The following is a 23261-nucleotide window of genomic DNA, read 5'->3' as shown; positions in this document are numbered from 1 at the left end:
CTCTAGGTCCATCCATGTTGCTGCAAATGGCATTATACACACTACTATATATAAAATAAACAGCAAGAAACTACTGTATAGCACAGAGAACTATACTCAATATTCTTTAATAACCTATAAGGGAAGAGAATCTGGAAAAGAATAGAGACACACACACACACACACACACACACACACGTATGTATAACTGAATCACTTTGCTGTACACCTGAAAGTAACACAATATTGTAAATCAACTATATACTTCAATTAAAAAAAAAAAGAACAGTAGTTGTGTAATTTTTGGTTATTGAAAGATCACAGTATTAAATGTCTTGATCAGTTTAATGATTTCTCAGATTTTGTTAACAAAAACAATTATGATGTTGAAATGGAATCAATCTTTAACTGGTCCTGCTGTCTGTTTGGCGAGTGAGTGTCTGGCCAGGGATCAGCATTGCAGCCTCGCCTTCTGGTTGGTGGGGTGACACGGAAGCGCAGCCTCCGTCCTCAGAGGCAGGGGCTCCATCAGGTCACAGAGCTCCCTGCTCCCTTGAAGCTCCTGATGAATTTCCTTTAGTGTTAAGCCCAGTATTTTTTAAAAATCTCATTTTGGCTGTAGTTTATAATATAATAAAGAGTTGAGAGAGGAAAAGGGAATAACTTTCTGTTAATAGAGTTTTGCTGAAATTAATTTCAGCTTCAACTAGTAAAAGGACCCCAAATACTAACACTGGATCTTGAAAAATCTTCAGATATTTAGTGGCTTTTCAAAAAAACTTTAAATTTTGAACTAACTTCAGGCTTAAAGAAGAATTTCAAAAATAATAGACGTTCCCATAAAAGCCCTTCACCAGCTTCCCTTATCGACCTCTTACGAGGAATGAGCGTTGTGTGGGGCCAGTGGTTAAACCGCAGCTGCTCTTTGGTGATGTGCCTGCCCTCTTGGTGTCCCATTTGGGGTGCTTCCCAAACTCACTGTGCCAGTTGAAGTCTGTAAAGTGACTGTTTTTTTTAAATAAATAATAAACATTTTGGGGGTACTTTGAGACTATGTAACTATCCAGTTTTCACACCCAGCAGCCATCAGGTACTGCGCTAGGCTAGCGATGGTGGTTCTTTCATAGGAAAACACGTCTCCTCTGCTCTTTGCTCCTTTGTTTACTTATGTCAGTGTGGACCATGGGTTATCTTCTAGCACACTCTTGGTTATTTTGTTGCTCAGATTGCTCTGCCTTTGGCTGTCGGGAGCAATTTCAGGTTGGCTTCTGTGCCCTGTGTTCCCTGCCCCCTTGTGCCTTTGTTTTTAATGGTTTCTCAATTTCTAGCATGACAGGATGCCCCAGGCTTTTCTTTTTCCCTCAACCCAGCCCTGGAGTCAGCCACCTCCAGGAGTCTGTGTTCCTCATAGTGGAGAGTAGTATTTAGAATCCAGGACCTGGATTCCACTCCCATTCCCACAGTGTATCCTTTGCACCTCCGGCCTGGCCAACTGCGTGGACACCTGCGATTCCAGCCCAGCGCCGGGTCCCCTGGCCTCCTGTGAGCAGTGCCTCTTCATCCTGGCTCCCTCCTCTGCGGCATCCACATGCAGTTGTTTCAGAACTGCTAACCCTCCCCTGTGAGAAACACACCCACCCCGGAGGAGAGAGTTCCTGTGTGTCCTCCCCATCCATTGAGTGTAGTGTCTCTGTGTAATGCAGGCACATTTCCTCTGCTGTTGCAGGACCCCACTTCCTATAGTTTCTTTTTAATTTGCATTCAGGAAAATTCGCTCTTTGTCGTGAACAGTTCTGTGGGTTTTGACAGATTTGTAGGGTTGGGTTCTACAACTTCAGTACCAAACAGAATGGCTGTCGGGTAGGAGGGCAGCACCCCTTTCAGGTGATCTCTGTGTGTCTGAATAACCCTTTTTCAAACATTTCCTCTGTGGGCTGATAGGAGATGCAAATTTACAAGTCACACTTAGAAACAGCACTTTGTTCCCACTTTGTTTTCTGTTGTTGCCAAAGCCAACTGGGCACTTAAGTACCTTCTGGTTTGTCCCCGATGGTTGAGGGTGATCACATAGTGAAGGGAGGTTTCAGTGAAGCTGGTGGACAGTGTGAGCCTGGGGGCTTCTTTCTTGTGGAGCTCGGTCGTGGTTTGGCTTCTGGGGGTAGGACCATCAGAGCTGCTTTCTGTGCTTGCCTACAGTTTCTGGGGAGATGCAGGGCTCATCGTTCCTGCTGGCCTCCTGGGCCCCTCTGGTTGCCCACGCATTTCTCTGTTTGTACCTGTCATCCTGCCCCACCCTGCCGTCCTCGTCCTGCCCCGTGAGGCCCGTACACGAGGCCACCCTCCCTGTGACTTCTGCTGGCTCTCATGAAGTTGGGGTTGGCCACCCTCGCTGCCCCATGAGCGTCTCTTTAGCCAAGGCCCCCGAGCCACAGACGGGCTTGTGGGCATGTGGAGGAGGGAGACTATGGGGTCAGCGTCCCAGGCGTCTGTGCAGATTCCCTTTCATTAATCGCCTTCCCTTTGTCTCACAGTGCACTGGTGATCGCTGCTGTGTTTGACCGAGATGTAAACTGCAGGAGAGCAGCCTCTGTAAGTTTTCCTGTCCTGTTCCTTTTCTTGAGGGTGTGGGTGGCTCTGACCTGTGACCGGCTCCCCGGAGAGGCTGTGGTCACCGGCTTGTGAAGCTGGAGGGATGCCCAGGGGACGGGGGCCCATGGAGGGTGGCTTCCACTCCCTCTGGGTCCCAGACGAGGAGTGGGCTATAGCCTGTGGAGGGTGGGTCAGGATGGGTTGCCCCTGTCCAGGTGGGGATGGAGAGGGGGCCTGGAGGGTCCACAGCTCAGGAGTGGGCAAGTGTGCACAGTGGGTGCTGCTGTCTGACGAGTGAGTGTCTGGCCAGGGATCCGCATTGCAGCCTCGCCTTCTGGTTGGTGGGGTGACACAGAAGCGCAGCCTCTGTCCTCAGAGGCAGGGGCTCCATCAGGTCACAGAGCCCCCTGCTCCCTTGCAGCTCCTGATGGCCTGCCTGCTCTCTGTTCCCTGAATTACATGGGGTCCTTGAAACTTTTGGGTTTCAAGAAAAAGTTTCCCAGGAAAGCTCAGGACCTCACCTGTGTCCTGCAGTTTCTCTTCTTTTGTCTTGAGCATCAGTAGGAAGGCTGGTGATTCTTTGAGAAGTCTCCACATTTGTCCCCTGATATTTACCCTCAGGCAGTAATTGTAAGACTCATTGAAATACAGTAAGAATCGTTTGTTAAATCTGTCCTTAAAAATTACCTTTTGGGGAATTCCCTGGTGGTCCAGTGGTTAGGACTCCGTGCTTCCACTGCAGGGGGCCCGGGGGTTCCATCCCTGGTCAGGGAACTAAGATCCCACAAGCAGCACAGTGTGGCCTAAAAAAAAAAAATTATATTTATATTTTCTTTTGTATTTTCTTTTCTGTTTATTGGAACCTAAGAGCTAATTTTGGGAAGCAGTAATAAAATCAAAGCACTGATACTTTTACCCTAGGGAAGAGGTGGAATAAAACAACAGAAATAATTTTTTTTTCAAGTTAAAATTAAAATCCTTTAAAATCAGCAGAAATTCTTTGCATTTAAACACCACCTAAGTGACCCCTGCTTACCTAGTGGTGCAAGGCTAAGGCAGTGAAAGGTGCTTTTGTTCGAAGCTCATTTGAAAATGTCAGGATCAAGTCCCTAATAATTGGGGATGAAATTTCTCTCACTGCAAAGCTGCTTCCTCGTGAAGACGTGTTTCGTCCTTTTTGGCTCCTGTTTGTGCTCACGTTTTGTGCTCTCCCTGGGAACCCCCCCAGCAACCTTGGGCCTCTTTCCCCAGCTCCCGGGAGGTGGGAGCTCAGTGAGGGTGGTGAGCTGTCTTCTCTCTCCGTCCTGTGCCCTGGGGGCACCACCTCTCCGGGTTGTCAGGTGCCGGGAGGCTCTCACCACCACCAGCAGCCCTGGGAGGATGGCCTTCCCGTCATACTTGGGTGTCGCTGAGAGTGACAGACTGGAGGCCCACCCGGTTAATCACGGTGAATATATTTATGAATTTGTGAAAAGATGTCCCATTAAGTGGTTGTTCAATGCTAGTTGTTGTACATGTTAGAAAGTGCCCAGCAGGCCCCCAGATGTGTCTCCCCAGCGGCCACCGGCTTCTGGCAGCAGGTTCGGGAGGAGGGAATGGGGCCAGGGAGCCGCACTTCTCTTGACCTTAGATGTCCTTGAAGCCTGGGTGTAGCTACGAGTCCCAGTCTTTTTCATTGGACGCCGAATTGGATGTTTAGTACTAAACCCTGTATTATTTTTTGATGTGATATATGTGGACTCACATGGTGTGACCTTTGGGACTGCCTTTCCTGCAGCATGATTCCCAGGGTCCATCCAGGCTGTGGCAGTACTGGCAGCCCCTCCTTCCTGCCCCTCCCTGGCCGAGTCACGTCCCCTGGCCAGCTGTGCCACAGCTGCCTGAATTGTTCATGTATTGTAGGGTCTCTGGGTTGTTTCTGGTTTGGGACCATTAAGAATTAAGCTGCTGTAAACATTCATGGACAGGTTTTTGCGTGAACACAATTTCTCTTTCTCTGGGATAAATCCCAGGAATTCAATTTTGGGGTCATATGGTAGTTGCATGGTTAGTTCTGTGAGAAAGGGCCCTGCTGTTTTCCAGAGGGGCTGCACCATTGTACCTTCCCTCCATCATTCTGTCAGTGATCAGTTTTTCTATGGCCTCACCAGCATTTGGTGTTGTCATTATTTTTGCGTTAGTTACTCTGATTAGGTGTGTGATGATAGCTGATTGTGGCTTTAACTTGCATTTCTCTGATGGCGATGCTAGCGATGTTGAGCAAGTTTTCATGTGATATTTACCACCTGTATCCTCTTTGGTGACGTGTCTGTTTAAGTTGTTGGGGAGGGGGAAATTCCTCCCCCCACACCAGTCCTTCTTGGTGGATTTTGGCTGGTCTAGTAATTAAATTGACACGAGACAGATTAACAGGAGAAAAAGAAACAAGGTTCGTATACACGGAGGTCTCATAAAAATGGGACCCACAAAGTGACCAAAGCAGGCTGTTTCTATATCATTTTCAGACAAAGAAACAGTTATTTGTGAAGATTTAACAAAGAGGCTCATGAAGAAGTGACAAGGTTTATTTCCCTAACTGGTGATGAGGACGCTTTCTCTCCTCCTGGAATGGGGAGGGTACCTTCACATGGGAGATTTATTCCTGCTTTCACAGTCAGAGTGTTTTTAATATCATTTTTCTCCCACTGGCCGTTTCTCAAGTAACTTTAATTCAAAATATCAATATGTGGCTTGGGTGGCCTGCCCTGAGCCCCAGCAAAGTCTTCTGCCCCTTTTTTCACGGGGTTGTTTGTTTTTACTGTTGAGTTTAGGAGTCTTTTCTTTCTTGGGCGAGTGGTTTGTAGGTTCTTCCTTCCAGTCTGTGGGTTGTCTGCTCATCCTCTTTACAAGGTCTTTCACGAGAACAAGAGTTTTTTTTAATTTTGATGAGATCCAGCCTACCAGTTTTTTCTTTTATGGGTCATGTTTCTGGTGTCAAGTATGAGAATCTGAGAATTCGTTGCTTAGCTCTCGACCCTAAAGATTTTCTCTGTTCTGTCCCATCGATCTGTGTCTGTCTTTTTGTCTGGGTTTCCATGGCTCTCTAGTAACCCTAATACTGGGTAGAGCCATTCCTCCCATTTCTTTTTTTTCAACATTGTGTCACCATTTTAGGACTTGTGCTTTTTCATGTAAATCTCGTATTATTTTTTACCTTTTAAATGACGTCACCAGAATAGTAAATGTGTTCCTAAATATTGCATGTTACGTAAATTGGCATTGTATCTTTTTTCCATTGCCTTTTGGTTGGTTTCATTTTTGCTTTAAAATTTTCTTTAATGAATTTATTGCAAAAGGTGCAAAATGGTACATAGCAAAAGTCGAGTCTCCCTGCTCCCAGTGTGAAAGCTGCATGAGGGCCCGTGGGGAAGTGCCAGTCCAGCTGTGCCTCCCCAGGGCCACCAAGTGCGAGGTCTTGGAGACGACCAAGTTTCTGGTTTTCTCTGTTACCTGCCAGAGGTGTCAGGTGCACATTTAAACATCACGTGGGGGTCTTTGTGTTCCGTTGTCTTGATTCCTTGTGCACAACTGCATGTGCTCCTCCCAGCGCCCCGCAGGGGATGATGAAGTTGTAGCTGAAATGAAAGTCCTAGAGGTTACGACCTCATTTCCAGGAAGCTCCTGCCTCAGGCATTGGGGCTGCCTCTGCAGGCAGGGTCACCCCTCCCAGGTGCTCCCTGAAGCCACCAGCCACCTGCCCTCTGCCCTCTGACCTGTCTCTCTGGTGGATGGCGCGTGGCGATGAGGTTGCATTGTGTGCAGCTGCACGCCTTGGGCGTTTGCTAGCTGGTGGCAAGAAGGTCCACCTAAGGATGCCTCATTCTAAGGTAATGTTTTGACCTTGTGAACAGCCCAGCTCTGGGCCTATGAGCAGGACGTGGAGCGTGTCAGTGGCAGGTCCTGGGGAAGGCAGCATGGGGAGACCCGGCACGCAGGGTCACTGTCCCGTGAGATGTCCTCACACATCCCCAGGAAAATGATTTGTGTTTTGGGCTTTTAGTTAACCAAACAGATATGACTCTGTTCTTTTTTTTTTTTTTTTTTGCATATGCGGGCCTCTCACTGCCGTGGCCTCTCCCGTTGCGCAGCACAGGCTCCGGACGCGCAGGCCCAGTGGCCATGGCTCACAGGCCCAGCCACTCTGCGGCATGTGGGATCTTCCCGGACCGGGGCACCAACCTGTGTCCCCTGCATCGGCAGGTGCAACCACTCAACCACTGCGCCACCAGGGAAGCCCATGACTGTATTCTTATTTTTGTATCTAAGACCTTGAATTAGGCTTTGGTGTGAAGCTCAGCATTGGGCTGCTAAGCTGATTTTATAAACTTGAATTCTTAAATCATGGTTTTAAAGCACACCAGGATGTAAAATCAGAAAGGTAAACCACCCCTGAGGCTCTGAGTGGCCAGCAGTGAGGATCTTTATTTAAAAAACAGTCATGGCTCATTTGTCCTGCACTGGATTTGCTGTGCGTCCATCACTCATGCCCAGCGAGTGCACACCTAACTCACTGCTGTGTTTGTGCTTCTCTTCCTAGGCTGCTTTCCAGGAGAACGTGGGAAGACAGGTATGGCTATTTTCAAAAATCTTCATTCCTAAAACTTGCTGTAGCTGTAGAAGTAGAAACAGTAAAGCTACAAATGTGGGTAAAGAATTTACCTAGAATAAGCGAGTACTTCACACTGTGACTTCCGGTCACACATTCACTCATAATGTGACTCAGGTGAGTGTTGACACAAGTTTTAAACAATTAGTTGTTGTTTTACAGGAAACTTGAATGTGTAAGTAATTTTCACACACGTCAGAAATCAGTGCCTTGTGCATTGCGGGGACCTTCTGATGTTAGCAGTTGCCTGTGGGCGCTGGAGGGGTGTGGGCAGAGGAGCCTGGCAGGACAGGGGCAGAGACGTGACCCCTGCCTGTCCCACGTGTGGAAGGAGCCAGCTTCTGCCTGCCAGCCGCCCCATGGCCCCTCCTGACTTGACATCGTGCCCCCGGCCCTGAACCTCTTATTGCGGTCAGCCTGGGCTGGGAGGTGTGGCCTTTATCCCCAAGTCATTCATACTGTTTGTGACGATGACCACCCTGGGACACGTGGCCAGTCTGGCAGCAAATGAGCTGTCTCAAGGGTCAGTTTCCCATGGCCAGGGGAGCCCAGGAGAGAGGTCTGAGCTATGCTCAGAAGGGCTCCAGGAGAGGGATCTGGGCTGGAGGTGAGTGCATTGTGGGCCTGGGGATCAGCAGGTGATACTGGGGACAAGCGGTGACGGGCCTTGAGGGGCAGAGGTCAGGCTGCAGGACCAAGGGGAGCCCACGCAGAGTGGCTGCTCAGCAGGTGGGAGGGCGGGAGAGGTGGGCGTGCACAAGAGGGAAGGCTTGGACAAACACGGGATTCCGAGACTCCTGCCTGGACGTCTGTGAGAAAGCATGCGTGCAGGGACTGTCCCCTTGGATGCCCTCGAGTCTGTCAGGGTTCCCACAGCGGGGCCGGCCTTGCTGTTGAACCGGGGCCTGCGTTCCCAGTGCTGGGTCCACTCGCCCTTCCTGGGCCGCCAAAGGCCAGGGAGATGGGGTGATGCTGCAGCTGTGGCTTCCACAGGGGTGTCGTTTGGGGCACGGTGGGAAGTTCTCCCGGAAATGTGGGCTGCTGGGTGAGGCGCCTCCGTCCACATGGCCTGGGTGTTGGCGAGGGGTCCCCCAGCACTCAGGGTGGAGCAGAGAGAGGAGCCAGCGGGGCTTCAGGGTGGACCAGGTCTGTGGAGGGCGGCTGACCTGCTGACCTTCCATCAAAGGCGACAGAGCAGCCAAGGGGTGGAGAGGAGGGAGGCTTAGCTGGAGGTTCTGCAGCCTGTGCTGTGAGCTGGGAGCATGTGTGTGGGAGGGGCCGGGGCCTTGAGGTGAGGTGTCCAATTCTGAATGCAACATTAAGGCTAAACTGATGCCAAGATGGGTCCAAACGAAGTCTCGGATTCCACAGTCATTGCCAAAGACAGAGGGAACCAAATCACTCATCTTGAACTTGAATTCGTGCTACCTTGAAATTGTTGGGGTGTTGCCTCACTCTGCGGGTGTGCTTGTCTGTGGAAGGAGCCCAGTAAGGTCACAGCCTTTCTTCCGTGGCTGGGAGGTGACTGAGACCCAGTATCCTTGGGTGTCCCTTAGTCCTGAATACCTGGAGCCCTGAAAACTTAGAAGAAAGCAGGTCACTAGACCGAGATGCCAACCTCTGGCGGCGACAGGCTTCGCTGTGTCAGGGCAGCAAGTGCTGCCCGCAGGACAAGGGAGGCTGACAGGGAGAAATGTGGGGTTGTCGAGGGGCCCGCAGGCCAAGATCCGGGCCTGCAGAGGAGGGCAGGGGCTGTGATCAAGAAGGGAACTGCTGGAGGCTGAGCCAGGGGAGACTGGGTACCCTGAAAGTCAGAGCCCAGGAGAAGAGGTGTCTCCCGCCCACCTCCAGCCCCCACGGCACCCCTGTCGGCAGAGCCCCAGGTTCCAGAAGACACCAGGTCGGTCAGGAGCTGGGCAGTACTGCTCCCTGCGCAGTCGGAGCGTGGGGGCCACTCAGGTTGGGGGGTCCATCAGGGAATGAAGGTGAGCAGCTAGGGTCCTTGTGCCCTTACCCTCCTTGTCTCCCCGTGCACTGGTGTTTATGGTAAAACCGGCCTGCGCAGTCCAGGGGAAGCCATGCTGATGTGAGAGGTGCGTACTGTGGGCCTGCACTCAGTGGCGTCCTCCTGCAGCTTGACGGGAGCGAGGAGGAGAAGGATGTGAACCTGCCGAAGGAAATGGGGGCGCGGGAGGGGAGTGTGGAGAGGGTGCATGCGTTCCCAGACAGGGGGCGAGGCTCTTAGCAGCCATGTGTGGTGGACTTGCTGAGGGCATGGAGCGCAAGTGAGGGGCAGCAGGGGGCGCGTTTGTCCACGGCCCTGGGGCGGGATGTCCTCCGGGCTCCTGGGTGCGAGCACAGACCCTGTCTTTGGCCACCTTCAGCGACGGGGGAATTTGCAGGAGGAATTTGGTGGGGGCGCCCATCTCTCTGTCCAGGCTCACCTCTGCCCACCGGGGACTCAGGCCTGAGCGAGGGGTCCTGAGTCTCCACTCCCGGCTCCCAGAGAAACCTTGGGAGGGATTTGCTGGAACACAGCCCCCTCTGTCCGTTCTGTCCCTCCTTGCAGGGATGAGCTGTCTGGACAGAGGTGTGACACTTCGGTATGCAGTGGCCAGACCAAGAAGATCTTGGGGTGTCAGGAGGCATCTGACACCCCAGGGGCGGCAGGCTTGGGTGGTGGAGCAGAGGGCACCACCTCCTCCTGCAGCCACAGTGGCCTTTATCTGACTCGGCCTCAGGCTGGTCTGGGGTGGACTGGAGTCCAGCAGGAGTCAGCCCGGCGTGCGGTTGCCTCTTGGGTGGTGGGGGGCCATCCCCTGCACTGAGCTGTGTCGGGAGACTGATTGGCTTTTAGGTTTGCTTGGGAACCAAACCTCTGATCCTGACATTGTGTCCGTGACGAACACGCTGGGGTCCGTTGACAATTTGGAGTCGGATCCCAAGTTCTTCATGTGTGGGGCTCCCTCGAGACGGTGTGGGAGGTAGGCAGTCAGTGGGTCCCTAGTCTACGGCTTGCTCAGAGTGGGGAAGGGCTCTGGGGACCCAGGCCTCACCACACCCTCCTATGGTTGGTGACAGCAAGGCATTCACTCCTTGGTCGAAAGTTTGTCATTTATGTCCTTTTAGAAAACTATTTGGGGACTTCCCTGGTGGCGCAGAGGTTAAGAATCTGCCTGCCAATGCAGGGAACAAGGGTTTGAGTCCTGGTCTGGGAAGATCCCACATGCCGTGGAGCAGCTAAACCCGTGCGCCACAACTCCTGAGCCTGCGCTCTACAGCCCGCGAGCCACAGCTACTGAAGCCCATGTGCCCTATAGCCCACGCGCCACAACTATTGAGCCTACACACTCTAGGGACCATGCTCCGCAACAAGAGAACCTACCGCAATGAGAAACCCGTGCACCACAATGAAGAGTGGCCCCTGCTCGCCGCAGCTAGAGAAAGCCCACACGCAGCAACGAAGACCCAACGCAGCCAAAAAAAAAAAAACCTATTTGTCTTGTTTTCAGATTTTCAAGTATTGTTACCAGAGAGTGGTATCAGTAAAAACTTGCAGACTTCGGGGCGGGGCCTGGACCTAGGCTGGGAGTGTGTCCCTGGGTGTGTTAACGGGGGCTGTCCCCAACTCCCCAACCCCCTGTTTCAGAGTCTGGTCCTGGGTGTCAGCTGTCAGGCCCCCACGTGGGACCTCCCAGTCGTTGTCTTGTTCATTCTCCTGCCAGCCATGGGGGATGGGCTCTTGTCCAGGATTCATAGCCCAGGCAGGTAGGTGCCAGCCCTTCTGAGGGGACTCTGGGGTCCTTCTGGCCACCGGGGCACGGGTTGAATGAAATCGGAAGCTTTAATTCTGCTGAAACCTGATGTCTTTTTATGGTGTGTGGTTTAAAGAAAGGGCTCTTACAACATTTCACAGTTGAAATGCTTGAATTGTTAGGAAAAAAAAATTTTAAGTGGTTCAAATAATTTTAGCACAGTGTCCAGCCTTGGAGAGGCAGTTAGTAAAGTGACCTGACTTGGAAGTCCTTGGTTGATTTCGGTTAAGTGGTGTGTAGTTTTAGCTTTCAGTTTATATCATGCTTCTTTGTTCATAAAAGTAACATATGTGCATATGATTATCAAACTTTGAAAATGCCTTTACTCAATAAAATAATTTTTGTCTTTTTTTTCCACTTTATTTTTTCATTAGGGCACTTTCCCTCATGGGATTGATATTTTGACCACAGCTGACTACTTTACTGTTGGTAACAGATCTAACTGTTTCCTGGTTATAAGGTAAGTTTTAATAGTCATCATAAAATATAATGATTTCTTTGAGTCACAGATCGGTTTCCACCATTTGGTTTCTTCAGCCTGGAAGGTCCACTAAGAGTAAATTTATGTGTGGAAAGTTAAAAAAGGAATTGAAAACTTCTGAAACTTTTGTTTCAGATTGATTGGACAGAGTGCATAGTGTATGATTCTTTTTACATAAAACTTTGCAAAATGCAAATGAATCCAAAGGGACAGTAGCAGGTCAGGGGTGGCCTGGAGAAGGGGAGTGCAGGATCTGGTCCTGAGAAGGGTGCTCATTTTTTAAAGAGGTACTAAGAGTTTCAAGAACAGTGCTGTGGTGATTATTTTTCTCTTAAACCTGCCTGTTTCACTAGCGGTTTCCTTGAGAGCTTGGTCTTTTACAGAGAATAGCCACAAGCCAAAACTGTGCATTGCTTTCTATATGGCCGCTGCTCCACTGGGGAGTTTCTCAGAATGAATTCTTAGATTCGTAGTGACTGTCCTTCTTTTTCTGTTTCAATAAAGTAGTGTTTCCCAAGTTGAAGTTATCTCTAGCCTGTTTATGAGATGAGTAAGAAAGAGGCATTTGAGAAATCAGGTCAAGGAATAAATATTTAACATCCCTAACTGTGGTTTGCAGAAATCACATCAAAACTTAATTTAAGTAAGTAAGTAGTGGGGCAGTGAGTCCACATGTCTTAGTTAACTCATTGCAACACTAATACAAGACGGGCATGATTTTATGAAGTGACTTATTTGCCTTAAATTGGGAGAGGAAACACGCCAGTGCTTTTTAAAATTGTTAACTAGTGTGGGTCTTATGGGTAGATTCCCTAATACCCCTGCTGTGCAGACCATGCAGAAACTACATTTCTCCATAACCAGCATGGACAGATTTTTTTTTAATGTGGCATTTGGCCTCCTTCCCAGAAACAATCTTTGACCAAACACACTGTATTTTTTAGCATCCTTTCCACCTTTCCTCAACATTTAATGGTCTTCTGTGCCTTATCAATTCTTTCCTATTTTAATTCTGTTTCCTTTGATTGTTAATATTTGAACATATATTTTACATGGGGAATCTCTTACCTTTGCCTGAGTTTCATGGGTAAAAGAACTTGTAGTTTTTGGCCTTGGCATGCTTTTCTTGTGGTTGAGGTCTTCGTAGATGGGCTGGCTCAGGGTCTGTCTTCCACAGAGGGTTCTGCACACTTCTGTGGATGAGAGGCAGTCTGTGAGGAGGGGTCCAGCAGTCATGGGGAACAGGGTCTGTGGCTGTACCCCATCACCACAGGGCGCTTGGGGGAGCTCTTCCCTTGCCCCAAGGCCGGGCCGACACCCAGGGTCCTGCTGTCAGCCTGGACGGCAGGGCAGAGGGAAGGGGGGCACGTGGCAGAGGGAACTGTGCCCAGGGAGCCTGGTGTGGGGTAGGGGACAGCCCTGCAGGGAAGGGTCCAGAGTCAGCCTGGGGTGGTGGGGCTTCTGAGCCAAAGTGGGGCCTTGGGTTGTCCTGAGGTCAGGGAACCAGGTTTGATGGTCAGATCTGCATTTTGAATATACCACTGTGACTGCGTTTTGGTAACTGGAAGCAAGGAGACAGGGCCCCCTTACAAGGTAGGGGATGATCAGAGGGTGGTCAGGGCCCCTCACAAGGTGTGAGACATGGTCAGGGGACAGCTAGGGCACAGGGTTGGGTCCTCTGGCGAGAGTGGGTGTGGTCAGGAGAGTGGAGGTGTTGGGGTGCACCATGAGGGAGAAAACGCCTGTGGGTTTTGGGGAAGGTCCGGAGCTCAGATTCACTGAACACGTGGGGCTCACAGCACATCTGAGTGGACGCATGGGCCGATGTGCGGATTATTCTCCTGGAGACGGGAGTGTGCGACACACGGATGGGAATTGAAACATGTGGATGAAGACCATCAGGTGGGGGCGACCAGCATCGTCTTACCTCTGCTTTTGCCTCAGAGCTTTGTCACGGTGCTGGTGACACACAGGAAGTTGCACGTATTTAACATGTAGGTTCTGATCAGTGTTGACGGGCACAGAGCTTTGTCACCACAGTGCAGATAGAGACCCGTCTCCACAGGATTTCTGGGCGCCCCTTCTCCAGGCACCGGTCTGTTCCTGTCACTCTGGGTCGTTGGGTGAATGGAGTTGTGTGGTGTGGGCTCTGGGTGCTGTTCTGGCCGCCTGCGCTCTGCCTGCTCTCTTGGATGTGTCCTCCCTGCGTGAGTGCCCACGCGTTCCTAGTTCCCTCATGTGATGAACCACGTTTTCCCCTGTGAGGGACATCTAGGGGTTTCCAGGTTAGGGCTTCGATCACCTTCGTGTGCATGTCTGTCTGTGGGCAGGTGCTTTCCTTTATCTGGTTAAACACCTGGGAGTGAAGTGGCTGGATCCTGATTGTTTTAAGAAACTGCCAGGTGGCTTTCCAGAGTGGCTGCATCATTTTACCCTGTCCTTGCTAGCCCTTGGTGTGGTCAGTGTTTTTAATCGTAGCCATTCTGATGGATGTGCAGGAGGAGCTCATTAATTTGTGTTTTCCTAACAACTAATGACGTTGAGCATCTTTTCACGGGCTTATTGGACAAATCTTTTGCCTGTTTATCTATTGGGTTGGTTGTTTTCTTATTACTGAGACTCTGAGAATTCTTCCTATGCTCTGGATACAAATCCTTTCTCAGGTCCATGATCTGCAGATGTTTTCTCCTGGTCCGTGGCTTGTTCTTTCAGCGTCCTGTGTATTCCTAAGACAAAACCCTTTGTTAAAAATTAGCTTTATTTTTGTTCTCCTATTTCATTACATATGATTTACATACAGTAAAATTCACTAATTTAAAATGTGGGTTTTGGCAGATGTGTAACCACTGCTGCAGTCAACACAGGGAATGTTTCTGTTGCTCCAGAAAGTTCCCTCATGCCCTGGCCCTGACAGCCTCTGAGCTGCCTTCTGTCACTGGAGTTGACCTTTTCTAGAACTTGTAGGACAGTCCCGTGGCATGTGGGCTCCTGTCACTGTATGTCATTGTTCATCCATGCTGCTCAGTAGCGGTCCACCGTGTGGACTGCAGCTTGTCTCCCTCTCACCAGCTGGTGGTCGTCCGAGCCCCTTGGCTTTGGATGTGTGCATATGGGTGGTTCTTCTGTTTGCCCAGCTGTTTTCTGTTGTGACTTAACGAGCAGTCTTGAGCAATTTTTATTGGTTTGTCTTCTTGCAATTGTAAATTTCCTTAACAGATTGCTGGCACCACAACACTGTGCATCCTTTTAGAGAAGCATTTTGTCACATTTTGCTTTCTAGTAGTTTGCTTTCCAGTCATTTTGCACGTTCCTGTCCCATGAGTTCTTCAAACTAAGGAAACCTCAGAGTGAACTTTCTCTCTTATTTCCTAACTCGGTGAACAGCATGCCATCCACATCATCAACTCAGTTTTGCTTCTCCTTCTCTCATTCCCCACGTCCGGTTGGTGACCTAGTTCTGTCACTCTTGCATCCCTAACAGCCCTCAAACGTTCACTTTGCTTGTCCGGTCAGCTGTCACCGTAGCCCAGCTCTCACTGTCCTGTACACTTGCAGAGCCTCCACGACCCCACCCCCGTCACTTGTCTGAGTGCAGAACGGAGCGCTTTCTCTTTGTCACACCACCACCCTGCCTCCCGGCCCCCAGCAGGCCATGCATCCTCCTTGGCTCACCTCCCCCAGTCTTCTACCCTGTGGTGGACGCCCCTCTTGGTTTGCACCTAGCCGCTGTGCAGACTGAGTGCTCAGTAAGTGCTGAGCGATGCCTGGGCTGGCAGTGCCGGCCGTGCATCTTCTCCAAGGTCAGCCGCTAGTTGGTGCCAAAGCTTGGACTAGAACTCAGGTGGCTGACCTCTGTGTAGTTTTTTTTCTTTGAGGCCACTGTTTTCTCTGCCTGCGTCTCTGGAAGCTCAGGATGCTGGCCTGGGGTGGGCCTATCTGTTGGGTGGGCCAGGGGCCTGTAGGTTATGTGGGGCCAGGAATTGTGTCTTGCCTCCATTTCTGACAGCTTCAACAGCTTCTCTGCTGTCCTCACTTTTCTGTTTTCTTCTTCTGACTCTCTCTCAAGCGGTTTCATCATCTTTAGGGGGGCTCTCAGTCCACCTCGCTGCTGGTGAAGCCTCTGCTTTTCTTCCTGTCACGCCCAGAGCAAAGATTTTCCTCGACTCTCTCAGATCTCACACCTTGTAGCACACGCATGCCCACCCAGCGCCCCTGTTCATGCTGTGCTCATGCAGTGTGCCCTCACAGGATTTGGGTAAAATCCTGATTCTCCCTTCTTGGCCTTCTGTGCCATCCGCTCTGTCTCTCAGCCTCCGTGTAACACGTGGGTGGTGGTCAGGTCCATGATGGGGTTATGTGGATGGTGTGGCAGGTTCAGACAATATTTGTAAGCAGTTGGGTGTTTTAGAGGCATGAAGTATAAAAGTGCATATTTTGGAATAAGTGATACATGTTCGTGGTATAAAATTCAGAAGGTGCAGGGGGTATTTAGGGAAAACCAGTGTATCTCACCTCTCCTTCCAGGCACCTGGTTCTACCCTGGGGGTCCCTGTTGGCCCCAGTTCCTTGTGTCTTCTAGAGAGATTTGGTTCATATCATGCCTTCCTTCTGTCCACGCTGAGCAGTGGCACACAGTGCACAAGGTTGGAACCCCTGAAGTGCTCATCTTCAGAGGCTTGGTCAAGTACAGGCACACCTTGGGGATATTGTGGGTTCGGGGCCAGACCACCGTAATAAAGCGAGTATCACATTAAAGTGAGTTGCACGAATATTTTGGTTTCCCAGTGCGTATGAGAGTTATCTTAACACTGTACTGTAGTCTGTTTTGTGTGCAGTATAGCATTATGTCTAAAAAAACAATGTACATGCCTTAATTTAAAAATGCTTTATTGCTCAGCAGTGCTAACCATCATCTGAGCTTTCAGCGAGTCACAGTAGTAACATGAGAGATCACTGTTCACATATCACCATAACACATACAATAATAATATCGAAAAAGTTTGAAATGTTGCAAAAATTACCAGAATGTGACACAGACACAAAGCGAGCAAATGCTGCTGGAAAATGGTGCCGACATGCTCGATGCAGTGTTGCCCCAAATCATCAATTTGTAAAATATGCAGCATCTGTGAAGCGCAGTAAAACGAGGTCTGCCTGTGGTAATAAGGATGAGCTCTTAGCAGTAAGGAGGCACCTCTGTGTGTCCTGTTACAATACAGCAGAACGCATACACCGTACGCTGCCTGTGACGTCCTGCGTCTTGGAGAGCCTTCCATATCTGGACATGGAGTGTGACCTGTAGATCTCCCTTCCTGGCCATTGGCTTCTGTCCAGTCTTTTGCTGTTATAAACGATGTGAAGTGAATATTCTTGTATACATCACTTCTCACCTGTGTGCTTATATCTGAGTGAATTAACAGAAGTGGAATTGCTAGACCAAAGGGCATTACATTTTCAATTTCCTGGCCAGTGCCAATTGCTGTCTCTAGAGGCTGTGCCAAGACGCTGTCCCCAGCAGTGTCTCTGTACGCTTCTAGAGCCTTCCAGCAGCAGCTGTCAACCCCTCTGACTTTGGCAGTTTGACAGATGGACAAGTTTCCTTTCCATTTCCCATTGAATGAGGCTGAATGTTTGAGCTGCATCTTCTTTCTTTTCTGTAAACTTTAATGATTTTTCTACTAGGTGATGGCATTTTCTTATTGATTTAGAAGAATTCCATTATACAGAAGGCTCTTGTTTGTGATAGCAGTTGCAGATATTTTTGATTTTGTTTATGGTGTGTTTTTCCTGATAGCATTTTTCTCTTTTGGTTGAGTGTGTGAATGTACCAGTCTCTTCTTTTTTGGCTTCTGGGTTTTGAGTCTTAATTAGAAAGGCCTGTCCCACTTGGAGATTATTTTTTTTAATTCTCCTGTGGTATTTTCAGGAGATGAAACTCTTACTTTTAAGGCATAATTATGCTCCATCAGCTGTCCTCGTATGAAGCACACAGTTCAGGGAGTGCTGGCAGCACGCACACCTGGGTGACCAGCGCCGTCACTGAGATATGGAGGGCTCAGCACCTCGGCTCCGGGAGCCGCCCGTAGCTCGCTAGTGCCTTTTGTAGAATGTCACACGAGTGGAGTCAGAAAGGATGGACCCCTATGCCTGGCTCCTTTCTCTCAGCGCAGTGGTTTCTGAGAGTCATGCTTGTTGTGTGTGTTGGTAGCTTGTTTCTCTTTGTTGCTGAGCTGTCTTGAGTCTGTGGCTGTTCTGCAGTTTATGTTAGTCCATCTGTTATAGACATTTAGGGTGTTTTGGGCTCCGATGAATGAAGCTGCTTAAACATTTGTTTAGAAGTCTTTTTGTGGATGTATGTATCTTTATTTCTTTTGGATACATACTTATAAGGGGATTTCTGTATATTTATAAGAAACTGCCGAACTGTTTTTGAAAGGAGTCGTACCATTTTACGTGCTCATAAGTAGTGTGTGAGTTCCTGTTCCTCCACATTCTCATCATCTCTGAATATTGTTTTTTCCAGCACGTTTATTGCCGGCTTTCCTGAATACACACAACCAATGATAGACCACCTGGTTACCATGAAGATAAACCATTGGGATGGGTAGGTTTTGTGTTTTTGTGTTTGCCTAATTAGCTTATCTGTCAAATAAGAATTCTTATTTTTTCCCAAAGGAGAGATTAAATTGAGCTCGTAAGCCTTGAGTATATTGTCTAATTGTAGATTTTTTTTTCAGTTTATATACATATATACATATATTTTACCATTTAAACTTTTTATTTTATATTGGAGTATAGCTGATTAACAATGTTGTGATAGTTCAGGTGCACAGCAGAGCGACTCAGCCATACATAAACATGTATGCATTCTCCTCAAACTCCCCTCCCATCTAGGTAGATTTCATATTTTAAAGTAACTCCTGAGAAGTAATGTAAGCTCCAGTCTTCATGCCTGATGTGTTGGTTAATGGTCTATCTCCAGTTTTACATCTGGAGACCTCAGTGAAGTCTGCTGGGTGTGGAAACTTTGCCGTGTCATGGAGGGTGGGTGGCCTCCTGAGGGCGAGGACCTTAGGCTGTGGGATCTGCCTCATCTGCTCTGCGGCCAGGGCATCCCAGCTGGAGTCCGATCCATGTGGCCGCTTAGCCGTCTTCTCCATCCTTCCTGGAGCCAGGCAGGCCTGTAGCTTTTTCGTGATTACGAAGCAGCTTCAAGGTGTCTTAGCATTTCCAGCAGTTAAACGTGTCCCTTCAAAGGGGAGGGCCAGTGTATAACCCAGAGTGGGTATCGGTGCTTCTGTCAGCACCTCTGGGAAGACAGCTTATTTTCTCTTGGGAAGCTTGGTGTGGCTGCTGGTGCTCAGGCCGTGGTCTGAGGGACACAAATGCCAAGTAGCTTCTTCAGGTTCTGCGTCCGGAACCCCAGCTTACAGTGGGTGTTAGTTGCAGTCAATAGGACATTTAAAACCAAAATTGCAACTGTGTCATCCATGGTGTTAGACTAAACTTTTGAGCTATTGAAATCTCCAGCTGTTGTTGAAATGTTTATTTCTTCTTTCAATTCTGTCAGGCTTCCTTCACATATTTTGGGTGGGACTCTCTGGTTAGGTTCAGTTACATTTCTAACTTCTGTATCTTCCAGATGTATTGACCCTTTATTGTTATGAAATGTCCCTTTTTGTTTCACTTTAGATTTTTTGTCTTAAAGTGTAATTTGATATTATTATGGCTGAAGGGTCGGCAAGCTTTTTCTTTAAAGGGCCAGAGGGTAAACATTTTAGGTCACTGTCCCATGTATTTTATTGTTTTCTTCTTTCCTAAGATTTATTATTTATTTATTTAATTTATTTTTGTCTGTGTCGTGTCTTAATTGTGGCACGCAGGATCTTTGCTGAGGCATGTGGGATCTTTCATTGGGGGGCGTGGGCTCTTCATTCTGGTGCGCAGGCTTCTCTCTAGTTGTGGTGTGCAGGTTTTCTCTTCTCTAATTGTGATGCACGGGCTCCAGGGCACACGGCCTCTGTAGCTGTGGCGGGTTCCAGGGCGAGTGCTCTGTAGTCTGCGGCATGCAAGCTCTCTAGTTGAGGTGCGCAAGCTCAGTAGTTGTGGCGCACGGGCTTAGTTGCCCTGCTGGCATGTGGGATCTTAGTTCCCTGACCAGGGATCGAACCCACGTCCCCTGCATTGCAAGGCGAATTCTTTACCACTGGACCACCAGGGAAGTCCCCTGTTTTTTTCTTTTTAAACCCTTTAAAAATGTGAAAACCATTCGAAGCTGGGGCCTTACAAAAAGAGGCCTCTCACAGCCAGTATTGTCCTGCACCCTTGTCTGTGTGTCAGGGGGATGGCAGATGGTCCCGCCTTTACATCCAGCCTGACAGCGTCTGCCTTTTGTTTGAGGGCTTCAGTCCTTTCACATCTGAAGTGGTTATCAATTTATACCTGTCATTTTGCTATTTGGTTTCTATTTTTTTCTTTTTTTGTTGTTATTAATTTTATTTAAAATATTCTTTGTGGAAATACTCTGTTTAGTATAAGCTCTAAAAACCTGAAGTTTCCAGGATGTATGAATCACGGAATGGAGGGGAAATTGCAGTCAGATTTGAAGGTCCTTACGATAACACCTGCTCACATTTTCTCAAATGTTGGGATTCACAGAGCATGATTATGACCTAATTTTCTTATGATTCTTCAGAGCTGGAGATATTTCTGCCTTTCTCTGTTTTGGGCCTGGATTACATCCATGAGGAGATATCAGCTAAAAGTTCATAAATAGGGTCTCTTCAATTTCCTGTGAATACATGGCTTGTAGAAAATGGGGAGCCTTAGAGAATTCTTTACAGACATTCTTTAGTGGTGTATTTATACCTTCACTAGTATAGGTATTCTATTATACTTTTAATAGTATACACTTTTGAGAAGTATTATCCATTGTTTTGGGTTTCTTTTTAAACATTTTCTGATAAATAACAAGCTCCTACAGTATAGCACAGGGAACTATATTTAATATCCTGTGATAAACCATAATGGGAAAGAAGGTGGAAAAGAATATGTATGTATAACTGAGTCACTCTGCTGCACAGAAATTAACACATTGTAAATCAACTATAATTCAATAGAATTAAAAAATTTTTCTGATACTTAGAGATACTCACCCCAAATAATTTATGTATCAAAATAAACATAATTAAAATTTTTTGACTGTGGTAAAATACATGTAATATTTATCTTAATCATTTTTAATGTAGAGTTCAGCTAAGTACATTCCCCTTTCTGTACAACCAACTTTTCATCTTGCAAAACTGAAACTCTGTCCCGGTTAATCATCGACTCTCCCTCCCCTTGGCAGCCCCCATTCTCCTGTCTGTCTCTGAATGTAACTCCTCTAGGAATCTCATATGGAATCCTATAGGATTTGTCCTTCTGTGACTCGCTGATTCCACTCAACATACTGACCTCCAAGGTTCATCTGTATTGTAGCATGTGTCAGAATTTCCTTCCTTTTTAAGGCTGAACAATATTCGATTGTATATACATGTCACATCTTCTTTATCCATTCATCCGTCCATGGATACTTGGGTTGCTTCCACATTTTAGCTATTGTGAGTAATGCTGCTGTGAATATGGGTGTATAAATATCTCTTCGAGACCCTGCTTTCAGTTTTTTGGGTATATACCCAGAAGTGGGATTGTAAGCTTAAATAGTAATTCTGTTTTTAATCTCAGAAGCCATACTGTTTTTCATAATGGCTGTACCATTTAACATTCCCACCAGCAATGCACAAGGATTCTAATTTCTGCAAATCCTCACCAGTACTTGTTATTTTCTTTCTTTCTTTCTTTTTTTTTTTTAAATAGTATCGATCTTAATGGGTGTGGGGTGTGAGATGGTATTTCATTGTGGTTTTGATTTGCATTTCCCTAATGATTAGTGACTTGTTGGCTATTTGTATATCATATTTGGAGAAATAGTTCAAGTCCTTTGCCCATTTTAAAATGCAGTTACTTGGTTTTCGTTGTTGTTGTTGGGTTGTGAGAGTTCTTTAAATATTCTGGATGTTAGTCCCTTATCAGATACATGATTTGCAAATATTTCCTCCCATTCTGTAGGTTCCCTTTTCACTCTGTTGATTGTATCCTTTGATATGCAGAAGTTTAAAATTTTAACGTAGACCAGTTTACCTATTATCAGTGTATATAGTTTTACTTTTGCCTGTGCTTTTGGTGTTACATCCAAGAAAACATTGCCAAATCTAATGTCATGAAGCTTTTCCCCTTTGTTTTCTTCTACGAGTTTTATAGTTTGAGGTCTGTCATTTAGATGGTAAATATAATATTTTTAAATACAGAAAGCTTATCCTCAAAGTGCACTAATTTGAGGATAAGTGTAACTAAGCCTGTTAGAATAGCTACCTCCTTGGCAGCTGTGGGCCTTTATCTGCTCTGAGACCTGATCACTCAGCCTTCAGAAGTGGCTTCCTGAATGGGCTCTTAGCACATGAGACCTCCCTGCCTTGAAGAGCTGGCTGTCTTCTGTTGGAAGCAGACCCCTAAGCTGGTCTGGGGGCATCGAGAGGCCCGGGCATACACAGGAGGGGAAGGCTCTCCTGCCCCAGCATCCACTTTCATCCTCCAAGTGCTTCTCTCTGGTGCTTGTGTACTTGGAACGTATAATGATCAAACTGCAGATGCCCCCTTTTGCATGTTTCTTCTTTAATATCGTTATCATGTTCTGTCTTGTTCTGTAGTCCTCCTAATTATTATTTTAAGGAAATGACTACTTCCTGTTCTGTCTGGAGCTCTTGGCAGTGCCTTCCTGACTTTTAGTGCCGGGACGGGGCTGGGGGGGCGTGGGGGAGGGTGTCAGCTTCACAAGTCGCCCTCAAGGTTTGATCAGACCTGTCTGGCCCCTGGCAGGTTCAGGAGGGAACTCGGCTTCATTAACCCGTCCTGGGGTCGTCCTTCTGTTCTGTGTGTTGAGAATATAACAAATGTGCGTTGATTGGAAATGTTTGCACTGATGTGATGTATGCCTCCTGTTTATTAGCTTGAGCCTCACGAGCTTCCCTCATTTAGCCCTTGATCTTCCCAGTGGTGGTTTCACAGGCTCCCCAGTACTTGCGTCCTCTGCGTCCCTTGGGGTGCAGGAGGTTGGAGACATACTGTGCCATCCAGTGCCGTGCAGATGGCAGCTGTGTCCTGACAGGGACTTGCATGTAGTGCCTCCTCTTGGTGAAGTCTCTCTCCCTCATTTGTTATGAGCAGAGGTTCTTACTTGCTTGTTAGTTTGTGTTTGTTTTCATAGTGTTTGACTAAGTGGCCATTTGACAGCTCCCGTGCACTGTCCTCTCTATAATTGAATAAAGCCAGAATCCTCGAAATGAAGGACTAATAGTGTTCTCTGCCTCGCCCCCCAGGGCCATCAGGGAGCTGTCGGCCAAGGCACTGCGGAACCTGGCTCAGCGAGCACCCGAGCACAGCACCCGTCATGGTAGGCGCTCCTCCTCACACTTGCACATGCATGTGCACCACGGACACATGCACAAACATGCAGCAGGAAGCCCCAGAGGCCCCTTCACTGATTCCGAGGCCTGGGGGTTTCTCTCTTGCTGAGAAGGCTTTGAAGAACTGGTCTGTGCTTCATCAGGGACAGAATACAAACCAGGTGCCATGGCCTCTGGGAGCGCAGGGCTGTGACCAACTGAGGTGTGTGTGTCCCCAGGAGCCACAGGATTCCTGCGCCATCCCAGCA

The 23261-nt window shown here is 48.1% G+C and overlaps 1 protein-coding gene across 1 annotated transcript in view; it reads left to right on the top strand.

Moving 5' to 3' along the window:
- The window catches only part of TBCD (tubulin folding cofactor D), a 181426-nt gene that overhangs the window by 108919 nt on the left and 49246 nt on the right, over positions 1-23261 (top strand). The window contains exons 15-19 of the mRNA XM_007456808.1: positions 2511-2568; positions 7145-7174; positions 11403-11488; positions 18033-18113; positions 22927-23000. Coding sequence (XP_007456870.1) covers positions 2511-2568; positions 7145-7174; positions 11403-11488; positions 18033-18113; positions 22927-23000 — 329 coding nt within the window. The remainder of the gene's footprint in view (positions 1-2510; positions 2569-7144; positions 7175-11402; positions 11489-18032; positions 18114-22926; positions 23001-23261) is intronic.

This window comes from Lipotes vexillifer, unplaced genomic scaffold, assembly GCF_000442215.2.
Source record: "Lipotes vexillifer unplaced genomic scaffold, Lipotes_vexillifer_v1.1 scaffold299, whole genome shotgun sequence".
Classification (NCBI taxonomy): domain Eukaryota; kingdom Metazoa; phylum Chordata; class Mammalia; order Artiodactyla; family Lipotidae; genus Lipotes; species Lipotes vexillifer.
Note: the sequence above shows the minus strand (reverse complement) of the source record. Positions and strands in the feature narration are given on the sequence as shown.